A 19,991-nucleotide genomic window follows, 5' to 3' on the forward strand; every position below is an offset into this window, starting at 1 on the left:
TTAATAGATACTGATTGATTCGTTCAATCAACAAATGTACGTAAGCGCGATTATCCCTCGATAATTGTTTACACCTTTCGATACAAAGCAACGTGTTAATCGAGTGTCCACTTACTTCTGTCCATCTACAATTGTGTTTTCTATTAAAGAAAATTTACATGTACAAAAATGGAAATATTTTCGTCAATTCTTTACCATATAATCTATTTTCAGGTCGTCCAAGAAGTTCGTGTCATCGGCATTCTCAAATTGACAAGGATTGATTTTAAACTAAAAATGTAAATTGGTGGGAAAAAGAAAATTCGTTGCAGTCTAAACATTTTTTCGTTTTTTTTCTGAAAACTAAAACTTTAATAATTGGAGATGGGAAATGAATTTTGTGAACCAGTTTGCAGGCTTTATAGTAGGTAAATAATTTGAAAAAATGTCAACGGAATAGAAAACAATGTCGAACAATATTTTATATAAAGTTAAAATTTTATAAAAAAAAGAGAAGGTATTTACTGATTTTCATGAAATGCTTTAAGTGTTAGAATAATCGATGATGCAGGTAACTGTAATGTAAATCAACCTAGCTTCTGATGAACCATTATTTTAGTTGTAAAACGAAGCTCAGTGTGCTAAGTTTCAATCTTTCTATATTAATAAAATTACAGTAAGGAGCAAAACTGAACACACATACATTTTAACAAAAATAATTTTTTATTCAATATTTGCATGTAGAATACAAAAAAGATAAAATACTTGGTATTATCTACAATCTTCTGGCTTTTCAAAACAAATTTAACATTTGTGCTGCCATTATTATTTCGTTTCGTACAATTTTTATTCGTGTAGTCGGTTTTGCACCGCAACTAATTTTTAGTAAATATGTATTTCAGATTTTGGTACAGGTAATATTTCGTCCATAAACCTTTAATCTTGATAATTGCTTCTGTGGCGCTTGCTTCTTTTGCTGTGGTGGTTTGGAAAACTCGTGAGAATCTTGTAGGAGAACAGAAAAGGAAAAGAGGGGGCGCGTTTCGTCCGGGTCTGCTAATGAACTCATCAGTAAGGCTCCTTAGCAGGCCCTGCCTGAGACGACTGGGATATTGGGTCGAAGAATATATAGCAATCGGGTCAGTCGAGCGCTTGTGAGAGCGCGAATCCCTCTGGTGGCGAGCATGGGAGGTGACGCCACACTTCAATACGTCTAGACATACTTAATACTACGTTTTTGCAATACTCTGGTGCAATAGAATCGTATCAACATAACGCTATGAAACTACTATTTAAAGATATAAAGAATAATATCATTTTCCAATAATAATTGAGTTTATCAAAAGAAGTACTTGCTAGAAAATTTGTTGTTAGTCAGGAAGTTGTACATAAAATACGAAGGAAATGTTATGAAGTCCCTGCATCTTTTGGAGGCTGTCCAAAATTATTATCTTGCCAGAACAAGAGAAGATTGACAAGATACATTACTTCAGAAATTGCAACGACAGCATCAACGACTGCAAAGCTACTAGAAAGTGGCGTTGAAAAGAAAATTAATAAGTAAGTAGCTCGAAGACCATTGAAAGAAGCCAATTTTACAGCAATTGAGAAGAAAACAAACCTGTCCTATCAAAAAAGAATGTCAAGGTCTGTCAGAATGTTTCAAACAAACATTTAAGCTGGAATGTGGAGCAATGGAAAAAAGTAATTCTTTCCAACGAATCAAAAATCAATCGAATTTCATCGGACGGACGTTGTTGGTGTTGGAAAAACAAGACGAACCTCTTTTACCGCGTCATGTGAAGTAAACAATGAAATTTGGTAAAGGTTCACTTATAGTGTGGGGGTGTATTATTGCGTATGGCGTAGGTTCAGTACATCGAATAGAAGGTACGGTGAACCAGTATACGTATGAGGATATTTTAGAAAAAAATTAATTAAAAACAATTGAAAATATGCCAGTACCAGAGTGTGATGTTGTATTTCAAAATGACCACGCTTCAATGTGCGAACAGCGTGAAGAATTGGCTGCAAACTCAACTATATCAAAACATGCAACGGTCTGCTTAAAGCCCAGACATAAACCCGATTGATGATGTCTGGGCCTACTTAAAAATGAAGTTAGAAAATAAACATAATGCACCCCTAATAACGATAACTGATTTGGGGCAACGAGTGCAAGAACAATAGTATGCTATTACACCAGAGTATTACGAAAATGTAGTATTAAGATCTGAATGTTGTGGCGTTGCGTCCCATGCTCGCCACCAGAGGGGTTGCGCTCTCACAAGCGCTCGACCGACCTCTCGGTTGCTATATATTCCTCGACCGACTTCCTAATATCCCAGTCGTCTAAGGCAGGGCCTGCTAGGAAGCCTTACTGACGAGTTCATTAACAGGTCCGGGCGAAATGTCTTCCCCTTCTTTCCTTTTTACGTCTTACAACGTACTTAAGCAATTATCAAGGTTTTAAAGGTTTATGAACGATATTAAGTGTACCAAAATCCGAAATGTTTAGTCAAAATTAGTTGCGGTGTAAAACTGACTACACAAAAACAAATTGTACGAAGCGAAATAATAATGATATCACAAATGCTAAATTTGTTTTGAAAAGCCAGAAGATTGTAAATAATTTTATCTTTTTTTGTATTCTACATGCAAATATCGAATAAAAAATTATTTTTGTTAAAATGTATGTGTTCAGTAGGGTGGTCGTTAGCTACAGGGGTTAAAATTTTTTTTTTAGTTTTTTTTGACGCACCACCATAGATTGTGACATTCGATAAAGAAATCATTTATGCCAAATTTTAGCGTGATTAGACAACTAAAATAAGTGTCACATTTAAATTGAAAATCTGAAATTATAACGATTTCGTATTAGAGAAGAATGTAGGTACTTGTATCGTCTTATTCGAACTTTATTAATCGATATTATTTCGTGAAATTATAATTCCTTTAGTGTAAAATAATAACATTAGGTGTGATCTATAATACTATCATTCAATTTATTATTAAATGTCGCATATAATATAGGGAGTGAGTCATAATTCATGGCTCTTCCATATGTATGGAAACTAAAACCGAATGTAACTGTGCTACGATTTTCTATACGATTACTTTCAATTGAAAGGACAAGGAGACTAGGAAAAATCGTGTTAAGAAAAGGTTCCTTTCCTTTTTTCTCGAGAATTAATAAAAGCCGCTTGATCGTTGGATTAGTAGAAGAAAAGATCCCAAAAACCATTTTTCAAGTACACAGTCATAATCCTTTCTTCTTTTCATACACCAAGTTTCATGCAATGCTAATAGTTTTTGATCTTTGATCACGATCACGGCACTTGTCTAGAAATCCAATTTTATTTTTCGTACCTTGTAAAATAACATACATAATACTTGTCTATTACTAGGAAGTTTTGTTCCAATAATTTTACTTTCGTCATGCCCCAACAAATACATTTCATCATAATTTCTGATCGCCATTTTTGCACACATTCATTTTCTCTATGAATAATATTTTGCGAACTGTACACGTCGAACTCTTAACGATGACTAAATAATAGACACTTCTTGTTCCTATGGCCTTATTGTTGAAAGTAATATACAAATATTATTAATATACACAGGGTGTTCGGTTACCCCTAGGAAAAATTTTAATGGGAGATAGTAGAGGTCAAAATAAGACGAAAATCAAAAATGTCAATTTCTTGACTGAGGCTTCGTTAAAAAGTTATTAAAAAATTAAATTCAAAAATTTCAAATCATTCTGAAAAAATTATTTTTGGTTGCAGAGGTCAGTTATAATCATTTTTGGTCATTAATCATACCCTTGAAATTCTATTCACTTTCGAGAAAAAAATTCCTTACCGAAAATATAATCTGAGGCCTAAAATGGTTCCCCGAATTTTCATGCAAATCTTTAAAACATCATAACTTCTCAACGGATTGGACGATTTTAATGTTTCAAAATGCAAACAACGCGTATTTTAACCAAGAATATGTGGCAATTCCAAAAATATTCGAAAAGCTATTCCTTGACTGCGCAAAATGAGAAAAACCCCATAAAATTGGTCCAATTTTCAAAAAGCCATAATTCCTACAGTAGTAAATATATTTGAATGAAATTTATTTGTGAAGTAGAGCTCAATTAACTCTTTCGCCGTCAGTATTTCATTGCACATTGATAATTCAATTGCTACTTTGATAACACTATACAACAAAATAAAAAAGCTGGGATCTCATAAAATTTTATTGCATAACATTTTCCATATACATTTGAAACTCTCACAATGCGACTTATGCCACTTTCAAAATAAACTTTTTCATTACTTCATTAACCAGAAAATTTTCGTGTTTCAAAATCTCAATGATTTTAAATATATGAGTAACAAGTTGCTTCAGAATGAAAAGATCATGTAAAAATGTAACTATTAAAGTAGCTAACTCGATTTTTTTGGAAAATGGACTTACGCCATCTTCAAAATAAACGGCTTATATAACAATCAAAATCATACTCACGTTATTGTTTTAGACATAAGGAATTATAATTTCACTATAAAATATCAGTCGACAACTTTGGTATAAGATGGTACAAGTGCATCCAACTCTAAGGTGAAATTGTAAAAATTTCAAAACTTTAATTTCAATGCGGCACGTGTTCCTGTTGTTTAATTTCGCTGAAATTTTCCACGGAACTTTTTTTTCATCAAATGTCATAATCTGGGGGGGGGGGGGGGGGTCAAAAAGTAATCGAAAGTCGGAAAATAAGGATCACCCTAGTGTTCAGTTTTGCTTCTTGCTGTAAGTAAAAATAATAATGTTCGGATCTGCCAGTAATCCTTAACATTAAGTTTTAGCAGAGAATTCGGCACGAACTAATGGGACGACCTAATACCATACAGATACGTAATAAATAAAGTTCAGATATCTAAGAATAGTACTATTTGGATGAATCTCAATTGACAACTATTTCCACAATCCGTCCACTTACTTTTGTCCCCGACTGTACAAAGAAAAGCGACTAAAGATCGTCGAGGTGCCCCCTAAAGTAAATAATTCTCAAACTCCTTCTAGGAATCGCATCCCCTCCACCCGCAGGCCAGCATGCCGGCATTCCATTCTCTCTCGAGTCTCAAGTCGATGGGTGAAGTCTAATACGGTGGCCTCGGCCTGGTGACCAGAAGAACGCCAACCAACGGGACGCGCGGACAAGACGGGACCGAAAGAAACGTGTGCATGTGTGTAGAGTCGAAGAGAGATATCACTCACTCGGCGTTGGTCTCCGGCGTGGGTAGGTCGCCGATGGTCGTCAGAGTGAGGGTGGACCAGTACAGGGAGCCGAGGTACTTCCTGGTGAGGGACGCATACTCGCCGGGTCTGTACGGATAGACCCAGTCCCCTTGGAATCCTTCCGCCTCGCTGAGCAAGTAGTAAAAGCAACCGAACCAGTGAGCCAGGATCAGTAGTATGTGTATAAGATTCAGTACGCGCCACAAGTTCGGATAAACCGTACGCGACTCCACCATGTAGTAGTAGTTGTAGACACGGTAGATTTTCAGAAACCTCGGGAACCTGAGCATAGGATTGCTGCCGAGGTTCACTTGGAGTAGATCTAGCGGCAACAAGGCCAGCAGATCGAGCACGAACGACTTCGATTTTAGATAATGGCCCGCCAGTTTCTTGCTGTTGTAGACCATCAGGCCCTGCTCGAGGTAACCGGTGCGGAACTGCACCGCCACGTCCAGGAAGAAGACCAGGTCGGTGAAACCGTCGCAAGCGAGCCAGGTAGCCGGCGCCAGCGCCTGCAGTTCTGGCAAACTTTGCCTCACGATCAGCGTCCAGAGATTGTAGAGGACGCAGCCGGACAACAACATCAGCCAATAGTAGTAGAAATTTTCGTCGGGGTTCACCACGGTCTTCGGTGGTTTCTGCGGCCTTCGCGGACGCCTGCGACGACGACCGCTCGAATCCTTGTCGTCGTTCGCGTCGCCCTCGCCTTCGCCCGTGTCTAACGTCTCCTGGCTCTCCGGGATCTGTCTGGTGGAGAATCTCTTGAGGAACGAGTCCTCACGTTTCAACGGCGGCTTCTTCTGGATCGTCGATATCGCGGAGGACAGCTGAACGGTGGTGCGCAGCTTCATCCATCGTTGATTGCTCTTCGTTCTGGGAACAGAAAGAGGAATAGATCGACAGTCAAGGACGGATTTAATGGTTGCAAAGTAGCCCACGACGAAGCACCAAGTCCCGGGACAATTCGGCGCTACCGATACGCGGACTTTGACCTCGACCGGGTCTCGAACATCGCGTGTGCTTACCTACAAACTTTCTCGTCGTTTAATATTTCATCGGAAGTTTACGATCGGAGTTACTTCTGGAGAAAATAGGCGTTCTCTCATCGTTTATTTGTTCGTACACGTTTCTTTTTAGTTGGGCCGTATATTTGCTAAAACTGTTCTAGAATTACTTTAGGTTGAGCTTCGAGAGATAGGCAGTTGTAGCGGCGATTGCCGATTTTTTGGCTAAAAGGACCTTACGGTAGTGGAAATTGCTTTTGAAATGGTAGTAGGCACAAGTTACAGTACGCACCTAGTATTAAAAAAGGGTTTCTTCAAAATGGGCCTTCATTTTGGAGATATTTTGATTTTAAGTTTTGTACACACCTAGTAAATGAATTATTTAAGGGGGGAGACTCATGTAAAATGGTAAAACGAGAAGTAATATTTGGCAATCTTTTTATAACAGAAGACTTTGATGAAACTTTACTTAACATTTCAAGATACACATATTTTTTTTTCGTTATATTTTAGCGACTTTGGATGAAATAATAAATGTTATTCCTTATGTCGATGGTGTTGATCGGCGTACAATCTAGCATTTTTCCCCCTTCATCCAGTTTTCTTAAAACATCATTAGTAAAATAGAAGTTTAAAAATGCAGTATTCATGTTAAAATTGACGATTAATGACTTATTATTGATTATAATGTGATCTATTTCACTTAAAGGAGGAGTCATGCAAAATGGTAAAACGAGAAGTGATATTTGACAATTTTTTTACAGCATAAGGATTTCATGAAACTTTTTGCCACTTTCCACATATATTCTTTAACATTTCAAGATACAAATATTTTTTCTTTCCTTACATTTTATCGATTTTAGATGAAATAATAAATATTATCCCTTATGTCGATGGTGTTGATCTAGAATAAAAAATTGAACGACATTTTGTTCATAATAGTACTACGAGTCGTATAAACTAACATCCTTCACAATAATAATTATTTAAATTATGTTTATTGCATAATTAAATTAGAAATTTATTACAAGAATCATATTTTTGTGTTCAGAGCCGTGTATCTTCGACAACTTTGCATTTTTTAAGGAGGATTTTAATGCATACAATGCGTAGTACTATTACGAAGAAAATGTCGTTCGATGTTTTATTTTAGATCAATGCCACCGATATAAGGGATAACATTTATTATTTCATTCAAAGTCGATAAAATGTAACGAAAAAAAAAATATTTGTATCTTGAAATGTTAAAGAATATATATGGAAGGTGGCGAAAAGTTTCATGAAATCCTTAAGCTGTAAAAAAAATTGTCAAATAGTCTCCCTCTTTAAGGGAGTAATGCTGTCTAGGCTGTCATTTATTCGGCCTTTTTTGTGATTTTTTTTTTAACGACAGGTAGGTTGTTTTGTAGTGACATTTTGCAGATATATTTATTCGTCTTATAGGTATGTACATTATTTTTTTCATCAAAAAATATTAAAAATTGCGAGAGTTATAGCTTCTTGTTTAAAAAAAACGCATTTAAACTGGCTTACATGATATTTCAAAATTTAGCAGACCGATTGACTTCAAATTTGGAGAGAATATTCAGCAGACACGCCTTTATAGCTGGAACTAGAGATTTAAAAAAATATTGAATTTTACTATTTTTTTCGATACGCTAAAGACAAACGAATGATTAACAAATAGAAATTCGAAACTTGAAGCGTCGCCATTTCTTTACTTATCAGGATTTTGACTTCTCCCTAGTTCCTGCTATAACTACAACCTTCCTTATGAAGATACTTTAACCCCCTCTGTTTCAAATTATCTGGAATCCTGGAAGCCATTGGAGCACCTTTTCCAAAAGAGCCATTAAATAAGAAGTTACAATTCCCACGATTTTTAATATTTCTCCATGAAAAAAATATTGCACGTGCTTATAAGATGAATAAATATATCTACAAAGTCTCAGTACAAAACAGCCTACCTATCATTAGAAAAAAAATCACAAAAAGGGCTGTGAAATTGGCAGTCTAGACCGCAATACCTCCTTAAGTGAAGTAGATCACATTATAATCATTAATAATTCATTAATCGCCAGTGTTAACATGAATGCAGCATTCTTAAACTTCTATTTTACTAATGATTTTTTAAGAAAACTGGTTGTGACTTTTTTAAAAGATTAAAATTGTTATTTTATCATCATGAATTTAATTATAAGGTTTAGAAAACAGTTTTTCTGACAATAGTTTTGAAAATAAATAGTAAGGAATCATCTTTACCTCATCACTACCTGATTTCACCGCTGCCTACTGTCTACTTCACGGAGCTCAACCTAAAATAATTCGACCCTAGGTATCGTACTTGTGTTTCACATTTTAGATATCTAAAACGTTTCGAAGTTTTAAAAATCACCCGAATTTTTTTATAAAAAATGTAATTAAAATTGATTTAATCAAATTTGCGTCGTACTGCTTTCTTTCATTTTTAATAAAAAAAGGTGCACATCTTGTTTATACGCGGTTAATATTAAAACTTTCGTTGATTGGACATTTTTCCTTTGCTCTTGGTATTACTACGTGCCCTTAAATTTTTCAGTCTCCCTTTTAAATTACTCTGTACGTACAGTTTGGGCGTAGCAAAGGGGTTAACGGAGATTCAGCTCGTAATTCGTACTTTTAGCTTCCATTTTAATTCCTCAGAGGCTCCGTGAATGCTAATGTCAGGATACTTATTGCTCCCGTCGCCGTTAGAAGTATACTTTACGTCGCGAGTTCCCTTCGAAAGTAGTAAATTTAGGTTATGCACGAGCTTGGATAGGTGCGGACAAAGACGTTCGAAACGGCAAAGTCTGCACATTATAGCCGCCTTCGAGTTCAAAGACGTAATACCATGTAACCCCAAGGGACTGTCACGATCGCTCGGTATCCGCAATTTCAATAAATAGCATTTTCGTTTTGGTTGTTCTTTCATTTATTGTTGCGGGGAAAGACCCACTAAAATCAAATAAATCCTCACGATCATTTAATAAAACAATAACCAGCTCGGGTCACTGGTTCAAACGCATCTTCCTATGCAAGCTTATAACTTTTATATTTACACGTTAATAATGGAAAATTCACTTTGGAATTATTGATTTGCAATACTAGGTTGACCAAGAATTTTCTACACAGTTTGAAAAGTACCGCAAGGCAACATTTTTTTAATTACTCTTATTTAATTGGGAATATATCAAGATTCAGTTTAAATTTTTCTGCGAGGAAAAAGTAAACGCAACTTAAACTATTGCATAATTGCCAAAATGCTTGACGATTACAAATTTATAATTCTTTCACTTCTACAAGTTGGAGCGTAATTAGTAGTAACGTCGAAAATGAGGAAACTTCTCGTGCAAAAGGAAACCCAAAACGTGGAATGAAATTCATATGAGATTTTTGAGAAAACCAACATTGAGAATCCTTTTATTTTATTATTTCTATTTGTGCTTATATTTGTAAGTTACGATTGAAATTAATATTTTGTAGTTTACTAGTTAAAAAATAATTAAAAGCATTGTAACCATTGTCAAATAATCTTTAATGCATATTGATAATTTTTTTTTGTTATTAAGTAATGCCACTAGGTGGCGCCGTAATAGGTTAAGTTTTTTTTTCTTCTTCTATCGTTTTTCTTTTGCTGAGTTGGAGATTTTCTGTACGAAATAAAGTTTAATTATCAAACAGATAATACGATAAAATTAGGTTTCAGAACTGTAAATAATGGGGACTCAAATATCGTGCAGACCAATTTACCACTCAATTTGCGTATTTTTAAAGCTTTACGATTGTTTAATGTTTAAGATTATTTCTTGTTAATAGTATCCATGTGTGAATTAAGAAAACATTCTCCGCAAAAGCAACTATTCAAGTTGCTTTCGCACGAAGTGTATTGTGTTTTCCCCAATTGCGCCACGAATTACGCTCCATCCTATGTATTATTGAATAGAAAAAGTACAGTTTCCCGAGCTATTCTTAAAGTGCCGTCTCGCGAGAATTTATGATCGTCTTTACATGATGCGAGAATTTTAAAGCCGACAGCGACGAATGGTTTCAATTAAAATTACCTTCTCTTTCCCAAACTATCTTGACCTGTTTTCTTTAACGCGGGGAACCGCGAACTATGCGATAAGCACGAACTTGAGAACCGAAAGCAAAAGTCCGTCGTAATTTATCGAAAACAAGTCGATCGAATATTCAAGTTCCGTTCGAAAAGTTTCGTACTGTTTCCGTGCGATACAATATGCTTCACACGTTTCTATCGGGATGCATCGTGCAAACCGATTTAACAACAAAACAGTGGTGTGCGATGTATTATAAACCCTCGGGTCGTTTAAAGCTCCGTGGAACCTTTTGCAAACCATGTCCATGCATGATACGTCCATGGGCGTATCGCAAACCTTGCATCTCGTTCAACACCTCTCGCTAGGAAAAGTACATACGTATACATATCTATGCTTATTGCAAGCAGACAAAGTAATCCTACTTTCGTTCCATTCGCCAAAAACCCACTGAAACGAAAGAAACACACCATTCCCTTGCGAAACAATCGTCGCCGCTTTGTCATTATCATTATTATTATCATTACAATCCTTTATTTTTTTTTTTGTTCCTTAATCTAATTCTATGTGAGACAGATGGTAGGTGATTCTTGCTTGAAATAAGAAATGAGCGAGAATCGAATAAGATCAAGTTCAGTATCAGAGCATCGGATGGATGAGAGGCAGACAGACAGACAGACAGGTATAGACAAACAGACAGAGACAGAAACATCGAGAGAGTTGTCAAGTACGTTAGATAGAGGCAGAACGAAACTAAAGGTAAACTTTTTTATGCCACTACGCATTCTTTAATCATTAACACACCCATGTTATGTGTATCGTCGCTGTAACGTGTACGCGTGTACGTTTGTGCGTGTTTGTTTGCGTTTGCGCGTAATGTGCGTGCGTATAGGGATGTTTGACGATAAATTCCGGCTGTTGGTGTGAATCGAGTACGCTTGGGAATCGGTTTTTCGTCTCTAATCGAACGCAGCTGGTAGAAGGGAAGCAGTCGAGACAGCGTCAAGCGTCAGCATTCGTTCGGAAACAACGCTATACTCACACCGCCAATCCGTACGATCTAATCTAGAACACTCAGAGATTATTCTTTTCCATTTATGTATTCTTTCTCATAACAATTTAAGAGCGTTTTTTCGATCAGAAGGTTTACGTACTTCGTTGCAACTACACAATGCTACGTTTCTTGCATTCTAATTTCTCATGCAGATGGGCACGCTTTGCGTCGCAGACACTTTCGACGCATTGCCGACGATCGAACGAATAAAAATGGCTTCGCTTGGTCGCCAAACGAGGAATACAGTACCATCCAATTCCTCGTTCGTCGTTTCGATTGTTTTTTTTTCACCGAGACTACCGTCAAGATAGTCGGAAATTTTTTATTGGTCCGGAAATGCGTCGAAACACGGTTATTAAAATTTTCGGGGTTCTCACGGGGTGGATGGAAATGAAACGGAGGCACAAAGGACGGTATCGTTGGAGGTACGAATATTCATCCATTATCCCCTTGGGAAACGATATCTCCAATTAATTTGTCCGTTCCAGATGGTATCTCGATAAAACAGCCACTGTTAATTAAAGATCTCTTTATGAACAGTTTGCAATCGATCTGTAAATATTTTGTTGCTAACTTGAAAAGGCAGATGAATTCGAATCCAGCGAGACGTTGAAAGGTATCATAAATTCTAATAAACGGACAGTGCAGACAGATTTCTATACAGGCTGTTTCATAAAATATGTTATAAGAACGCAAGAACTATAAAGAAACTTTAAAAGTTATTTTTTACTGCGGACTTAATTAAAATAAATTTTCAAGGCAGATCGACTAATTTCAATACTGATATTTCCACGTCATCAAACTCGAAAACCGTCTAACTGAGATGGTTAACAACAATTACAAATGATTCGTTCCCAAAAGGATAATATCGCCGACAGTGATCTCTCCTCTCCATACTTCTTCGTTCCACAACAGCGAAAAGACTTTCAGGAAGTATATTGTAATTTCCGGTCGATTGGATTCCATTTTCTCCCTCAAGAAAGGAAACGAATGAGGATCCCTTTATTAATCCATGCCAAATGCCAGAGAATGCTTGCAATCCAATTTCAATGCGTGCAATCTCATCGAATATTTTCTTATCATTCTCCAAGCACTCACCCTAACGGAGGTACGGAATTGGATTCTTTCTACCGCTTCCCAATTACCAAAATTCTCACGACCAATTGTTTTAACGATTCGAAATACCATTGGTTTCCTTTAAATTGTCTTTTAACGGTACACGGCAATCGTTAGAATCGCGAGGAAAAAACTGTTCCCTTTGGTTTTGCCCGGTCTCTTTCTCTTTCTCTTCCTCTGTTGTTCGCTAAAATCAGCGGTGCAGGACGCTAAAGATACGAAACGGACAGTGATGGGTCTTTATCGTATTCCTCCGATGATCGTGTAGCTCCGACACATCGCGCTGAGGAGCTTACAATCTGAGGATTCCGACATTTTCTAACGTGGAACATAATTTCATTATTCAGAAATCATTTTTTTTTATTAAAGTATAGCTATTTAACGTTCAACTAATACGTTAGAGACGAAATTATAACACGCTGTCCTCTGTCGACGATTCCCAACGTCAAATGTAGTTTTGTTATTAATAAAATTATTATTACAAGCTAATGCTAAATTGATACGTTAAGTATGTTACAATTATGACAGCTATTTACTACACATACCAAAATTGCACATTTTCAGCTATCATCAAAATACAAAATGCTCGAATTGGTAAAACTGGAAAGTCGAATTTGTTGTTTAATTTCAATGCTTTATAATAACTTTTTGGAGAAATTCATTCAAATCATGAAAGTATGAAATGCTCGAATTGGTAAAACTGGAAAGTCGAACTTGTTTAATTTCAATGCTTTATAATAACTTTTTGGAGAAATTCATTCAAATCCAACGTCAAATGTAGTTTTATTATGAATAAAATTATTATTAGTAGCTAAAGCTAAATTGATACGTTAAATATGTTACAATTATGACAGCTATCTACTACACATACCAAAACTGCACATTTTCAGCTATCATTAAAATATGAAATGCTTTGAATTGGTAAAACTGCAAAGTCGAACTTGTTGTTTAATTTAAATGCTTTATAATAACTTTTTGAAGAAATTCATTCAAATCCAACGTCAAATGTAGTTTTATTATTAGTAGCTAACGCTAAATTGATATGTTAATATGCTACAATTATGACAGCTATTTACTACACATACCAAAACTGCACATTTTCAGCTATCATCAAAATATAAAATGCTCGAATTGGTAAAATTGAAAAGTCGAACTTGTTTAATTTCAATGCTTTATAATAACTTTTTGAAGAAATTCATTCAAATGCAACGTCAAATGTAGTTTTATTGTTAATAAAATTATTATTAGTAGCTCACGCTAAATTGATATGTTAATATGCTACAGTTATCACAGATATCTACTACACATACAAAAACTGCACATTTTCAGTTATCATCAAAATATGAAATGCTCAAATTGGTAAAACTGGTAAGTCGAACTTGTTTAACTTCAATGCTTTATAAAAACTTTTTGAAGAAATTCATTCAAATCTAACGTCAAATGTAGTTTTGTTATTAATAAAATTATTATTAGTAGCTAACGCTAAATTGATACGTTAAATATGTTACTATTATGACAGCTATTTACTACACATACCAAAACTGCACATTTTCAGCTATCATCAAGGTATGAGATGCTTTGAATTGTTAAAACTGGAAAGTCGAACTTGTTGTTTAATTTCAATGCTTTATAATAACATTTAGAAGAAATTCATTCACTCTGGTAGTGATCTACGTTCGAAAGTAGCCATTTCTCGACACAAGTGTGTATATCCTAAGGTATCAGAGAATAATTGTCATTTTGTTGTCATGCGATGGGTAAGTTGCAAAAAGCATGCTTGAAAATCCGACTGTCCATAGCTAGTCAACTTACTTGATTAAAGTGTTTCATCTTCATCTTCTTCGGATGATGGTCTGTTTCCGAAGTAATTGTTCAAGGAATCATTCGTACTGTCTGTGGAAAGTCCAATAAAATGGAAACATCACAAAACCGTTAATACATAGGACAAATCATATTCCATCATTGAATTGACCAGTTAATTCTCCAAGGTAACAGTTTTATCCTTTCTTAATTTTAATAGATCTTCCACAGACTTCTTGAACGATTCCTTGAATAAATAATTCTAAAACGGCGAAGATGTAACACATTAATTGGGGCAATTATACTAGCTACGCCATTCAGATTTTCATGTGTATTTGTTGCAACTTTTCCATCACGCATCGATCAAATAACTATTGTTTTCTGATCCTTTGGGGTATAATAATTTTCTCTCTCGACGTGTACCAAAAAATTGTCAAGCGTACGATCGTAACTTTATTTCATCTAATTTCTGAAACCAGGTCAAATGTCGACGATATTTAATAATGTATAGTACTCGATAATCCAGATTGCCTGGTCAGAGCGTATAAATGGTACCAATTTTACGAAAATTTCAAATACAGATAACGTTTTGGGCGTTTGGTTAAATACAATTTGATGGTATTTATTGATCGCTCTGACTGAACAGATTACAATTAAATAATTCGCATTAATCTTGATATATCAGATAGCCATAATTATATTTATTTCAAAATTTAACTCTGTCGAGATACATACGATACACATACAATATTATGTTAGCGTCATTTAACTTCACAACTTTTCTTATAGTATATGTACACTGACTCTTTCAATATTCACTTCTATTGTATTCACTTCTATATGTAGTCTGTCTTGCTTACCACGACTGGTCATTTGATCTGTTGAACGATTTCTTTGTCTCCATTTTTTCGTAAAAAAGTGGATTTTAGTATCAACTATTTGTTAGTTTCCGATGTACGTAGAAAATATACAGGGTGGTCGGCTATCCCTGGGAAAAATTTTAATGGGGGATTCTAGAGGCTAAAATAAGACGAACATCAAGAGTACCAATTTGTTGATGGAGGCTTCGTTAAAAAGTTATTAACAATTAAATTAAAAAATTTCAAATAGTTCTGGAAAAATTATTTTCGGTTGCGGGGGTCAATTATAATCACTTTTGGTGAATACATATACCTCCAAAATCCTAACCATTTTCGAGAAAAAAATTCATTACTGAAAATATGTCTGACCATAACTGTCTTGTTACCCTGAAAATTGAAAAGTTTCAAATCATTCTAAAAAAATTATTGTCGGTTGCGGGGGTTGATTATAATAATTTTTGGTGAATAGACATATCCTCGAAATCCTAACCATTTTTGAGAAAAAAATTCTTTACCGAAAATCTAATGTGAGGCCAAAAATGCATCCCTGAAATTTCATGTGAATCTTTAAAATGTCATAACTTCTGAACGGATTGGACGATTTTAATGTTTAAAAAAGCAAACTACGCGTATTTTGGTGGGGAATATGTAGAAGTTACAAAAATATTCGAAAAGTTGATCCTTGACCCCGCAAAATGAGAAAAACCACATAAAAATGGTCCAATTTTCAAACAGCCATAACTCCTACAATTGTGAATATATTTCAATGAAACTTTTTTCTGGAGTAGAGCTCATGGGTACCTACAAAAAAGTATTAGACAATTTTTCTGTAGAGCGTCAAACAAAATTACTAAAAATGAAACAGGAATTTTTAAGAAAAATCAACAGGGGGTAGGTGTCTAAATTTTTCGACGAAAAAAAAATTTTTAATTAATTCTGAAAAAATTATTTTCGGTTGCGGTGATCAATTACAATCATTTTTGGTGAATAGACATACCCCTGAAATCCTACTCCCTTTTTAGAAAAAAATTCGTGAAGGTGTGAAATTTGTCGACGGAAAAAAAAAATTTCAAATCGTTTTGGAAAAATTATTTTTGGTTGCAGGAGTCAATTACAATCATTTTTGGTGAATAGATATACCCCCGAAATTCTGCGCATTTTCGAGAAAAAAGTTCAGTACAGTTGAAACTTTAAACGTTAATAACTTTTTGACAAAGCCTCCATCAACAAATTGGTATTCTTGATTTTTGTCTTATTTTGGCCTCTAGAATCCCCTATTAAAATTTTTTCCAGGGGTAGCAGAACACCCCGTATAGCAAAGATGAAAGGAGAGAATCTTCAGTTTTCACTACCTTTGAACTATGTTAGAAGTAGCAAGGATTCTCCTTTAAAATGGTTTCCAATGAGTAACTTTTAAAATTCCACTCTCCGTCTTACAGAAGACTATTAATGCCTATTGAAAATACTAAAACTTTACAAGCGTGCAATTTCGGAGCTACTAGTGTTTTCTGCATAATCGAGCTACTGTTAGAAGTGGTAAAGCTTTCACTTCGAAATGGTTTTTGGTTTATATCGATTCGACTTTCCGTTTGGGAGATTTCGTAATTTATGTAAAGGGGTAATTTTTTAAAAATTCTGCTACGTCTCTTTCCGTATTAAAACAGACTACTAACGCGCATTAAAATTACTAAAACTTTAATTACGTGCAGTTTCTAAATTATTAGTATTTTCTCCATGGTTGAGTCACTGTTAGAAGCGGCAAAACTTCCTCTTTGAAATGATTTTTGTTTTATGTCAATCTGACTTTCCGTTTTGGAAATATCGTAATTTAAATGAAGAGGTAATTTTTAAAATTAAACTATTTTCGTCTCCGTCTAACGCGACGGAACTCTCTCTCACATGTGGTGCGTGACAGTCGTGACCGAGTGACGTAGTATTTACTATTTACTGCGATCACGTGCGGTCAATGAACTTGCGAAGGCCGCAGTGAAAGTTTATCGATCTGAACGTAAACAATGAAAAGTAAACAAACGCTTCGAATCCTCATATCTCCGGAACTAATTATGCTATCGACTTGAAACAAGTTTCATTTTAAAGAGCTCTTCATCCTCTACCCAATGACTGTACCACCTACTATAATTTTTGCTATCTTCTGTGTTTATTTTGATGTTTACTTTGACGCTATATACCTAAAGAAGTTATAATAATTCCTATTGATCATGCGACTGGTGTACGATAAAACTGGATTATAAATTGTTTATTTAATCAAAGATGAATTTAAATTTGTGTACAGAATGTTTGTTCCTAAATAATTATTTTCTCCGGAACTGACTACGGTATCGATTTAAAACAAAATTCGTTTTCAGAGGGCGTTTTATCCAAAGTTAAAAAATTTTGACATAGTTTGTAAATCTTCTGTATGAAGTACTAAATATGCACATTTAGAATAAAACTATTGAATATTTTTGTACAGATTTTTAAAATATGTGACATAAAAGGAAAGATATCTTACGAATAGACTTCAAAACACAACTTTCTATACATATAATGCAAAAATTAGAAATACGTTTCCTCGTAAAAGAGAAAAAGAAAGTTTGGTCATTCGACTGGTCATGGTAGGAATGGGTATACTTGAAGTGTTGGTAGGTTTAATGTCAATGTATTATTATGTGCAAATAATGTTATAGAAATTCAGATTTAAATTAAACTTTCCAAAAATAGTAGAATACTTCCTTAAGTTCCACATCACATATAATTTATACTTTATATTTATATCATTAAAGTAATATTACAAATAAAATTTCTATTATATTATAGTCCGAAGATTATCTATTAAACGATGGAAATCGTTTACATTTACAAATAGTAATATTTATTTGTCAATATTCATTTGCTCGTCAGACCAAATTTAAGCGTTAATCTGATTGTAATTTACGAGTTTAAATTTCCTTCAGCAACGAACGCTCCAGTTTCCCGATCTCCGCTAATTTGATGATTGATATTCTTGTTGTGACGAGTGACGTCCGACAGTGAAGTACTTTTAACCGAAACACGAAGGAACCCAAGCTGTCCGCTTCTTATCTCTACGAGCAGTCTCTACTTTTAAGTAGGCGCTGAGAATCGCTGAAAAAGTAGGTACAACGATCGGCCATCAGCCATGTCATCTAATACAAAGTGGAGCGTATGTATATACCTACTATGCAGTAAAGTCGACGTTACAGACTAAGATAGAGTGGCGAAAAGGATGGCGTTGCGGTGACCAGCGGATAGCCAATACTTTCGTGCGGTCACGATTCCACCGGATGACGCGTTCACCAAGTAAAAATGGACGAAATCTGAACGAAACGACGGTCCAACCCTTGTCAAACCTTTACGAAACGTAGTCATACATCTACGTTAAGCTTCGTGAGAAATGTGACGGTTCGATACACCCAACGAACCCCGAAAGTACAAATTACCGCAGACATTAACAACACCTTTAATCCTTTCTAATCCGAATAAATTATTTTAATAAAGGAAAATAATTCGCTCCAAAGCATCTGTGCGATAGGATCATGGAACGCATTTATACAGGGTGTTCGGCCACCCCTGGGAAAAATTTTAATGGAGGATTTTAAATACCAAAATAAGACGAACATCAAGATTACTAATTTGTTGATGGAGGCTTCGTTAAAAAGTTATTAACAATTAAATTCAGAAATTTCAAATCGTTTCAAAAAATTATTTTCGGTTGCGGGGGTCAATTACAATCATTTTTGGTGGATAGACATATCTTTGAAATTCTACCCACTTTCTAGAAAAAAATTCGAGAAGGTGTGAAATTTTTCGACGGAAAAAAATTTCAAATCGTTTTGGAAAAATTATTTTCGGTTGCGGGGGTCAATTACGATCATTTTTGGTGGATACACATACCTCCGAAATCCTACCCAATTTCTAGAAAAAAATTCGAGAAGGTGTGAAATTTTTCGACGAAAAAAAAAATTTCAAATCGTTTTTGAAAAATTATTTCTGGTTACAGGGGTCAATTACAATCATTTTTGGTGGATAGACATACCCCCGAAATCCTGTGCATTTTCGAGAAAAAAATTTAGTCGGATTGAAACTTTAAACGTTAATAACTTTTTAACGAAGCCTCAATCAACAAATTGGTATTCTTGATTTTCGTCTTATTTTGGCCTCTGGAATCCCCCATTAAAATTTGTCCCAGGGGTGGCCGAACACCCTGTATATTCAGATATATTAAGAAATTCGAAATTTAACTTTTTCCATTTATCGAAATAAAACATCATGCTACGAATACAATAAAATGTGTACTTCTAAATTATCAATGTACATGCTTCGACGCAAGTAATGTTCAATTGTTATAATAACGCAACTACCGACTCGCTATAAGCAGAAACAACTTACGTTTCCAAATGTCACTATCTGTTATATCGTCTAAATTATTAAGCTTAAAGTTAGAGGTGCTCTATGGAATTGATGGAACAGAAAAGGGCTAAAGAGGTTTCATTGCATCTCGTCCAGAAAGATAGCAAACCTATTAAATTGAACTATTTTGTGTTACAATAAAAAAGAAAGTGATTCTCCGTATAAAAATAAATAAAAAACTTGCAGTACCAATTTTTCATTCTTCATTTTCGAAAAGATCTATTTCTAAAATTCCACAAGCATGCAGCGAATGATACTTCAGAAAATTATTGCGTTTATCTACATGTAGGTATACAACTTGATAATTAAAATTTGATAGATTATGAAACGCATTAGAAATATAATTAATGTATCACATAAAAAATTTTTGAAATTGGCTCATTTTACA

The 19,991-nt window shown here is 34.9% G+C and overlaps 1 protein-coding gene across 5 annotated transcripts in view; it reads right to left on the bottom strand.

Moving 5' to 3' along the window:
• LOC143347966 (uncharacterized) overlaps positions 1–19,991 on the bottom strand; it is a 240,932-nt gene that overhangs the window by 56,537 nt on the left and 164,404 nt on the right. For all 5 annotated transcript variants that reach the window (XM_076777655.1, XM_076777654.1, XM_076777659.1 and 2 more), the window contains one exon: positions 5,245–6,138. In XM_076777655.1, the coding sequence (XP_076633770.1) occupies positions 5,245–6,138 (894 nt within the window). The remainder of the gene's footprint in view (positions 1–5,244; positions 6,139–19,991) is intronic.

The sequence above is a fragment of the Colletes latitarsis genome, chromosome 11, assembly GCF_051014445.1.
Source record: "Colletes latitarsis isolate SP2378_abdomen chromosome 11, iyColLati1, whole genome shotgun sequence".
Classification (NCBI taxonomy): domain Eukaryota; kingdom Metazoa; phylum Arthropoda; class Insecta; order Hymenoptera; family Colletidae; genus Colletes; species Colletes latitarsis.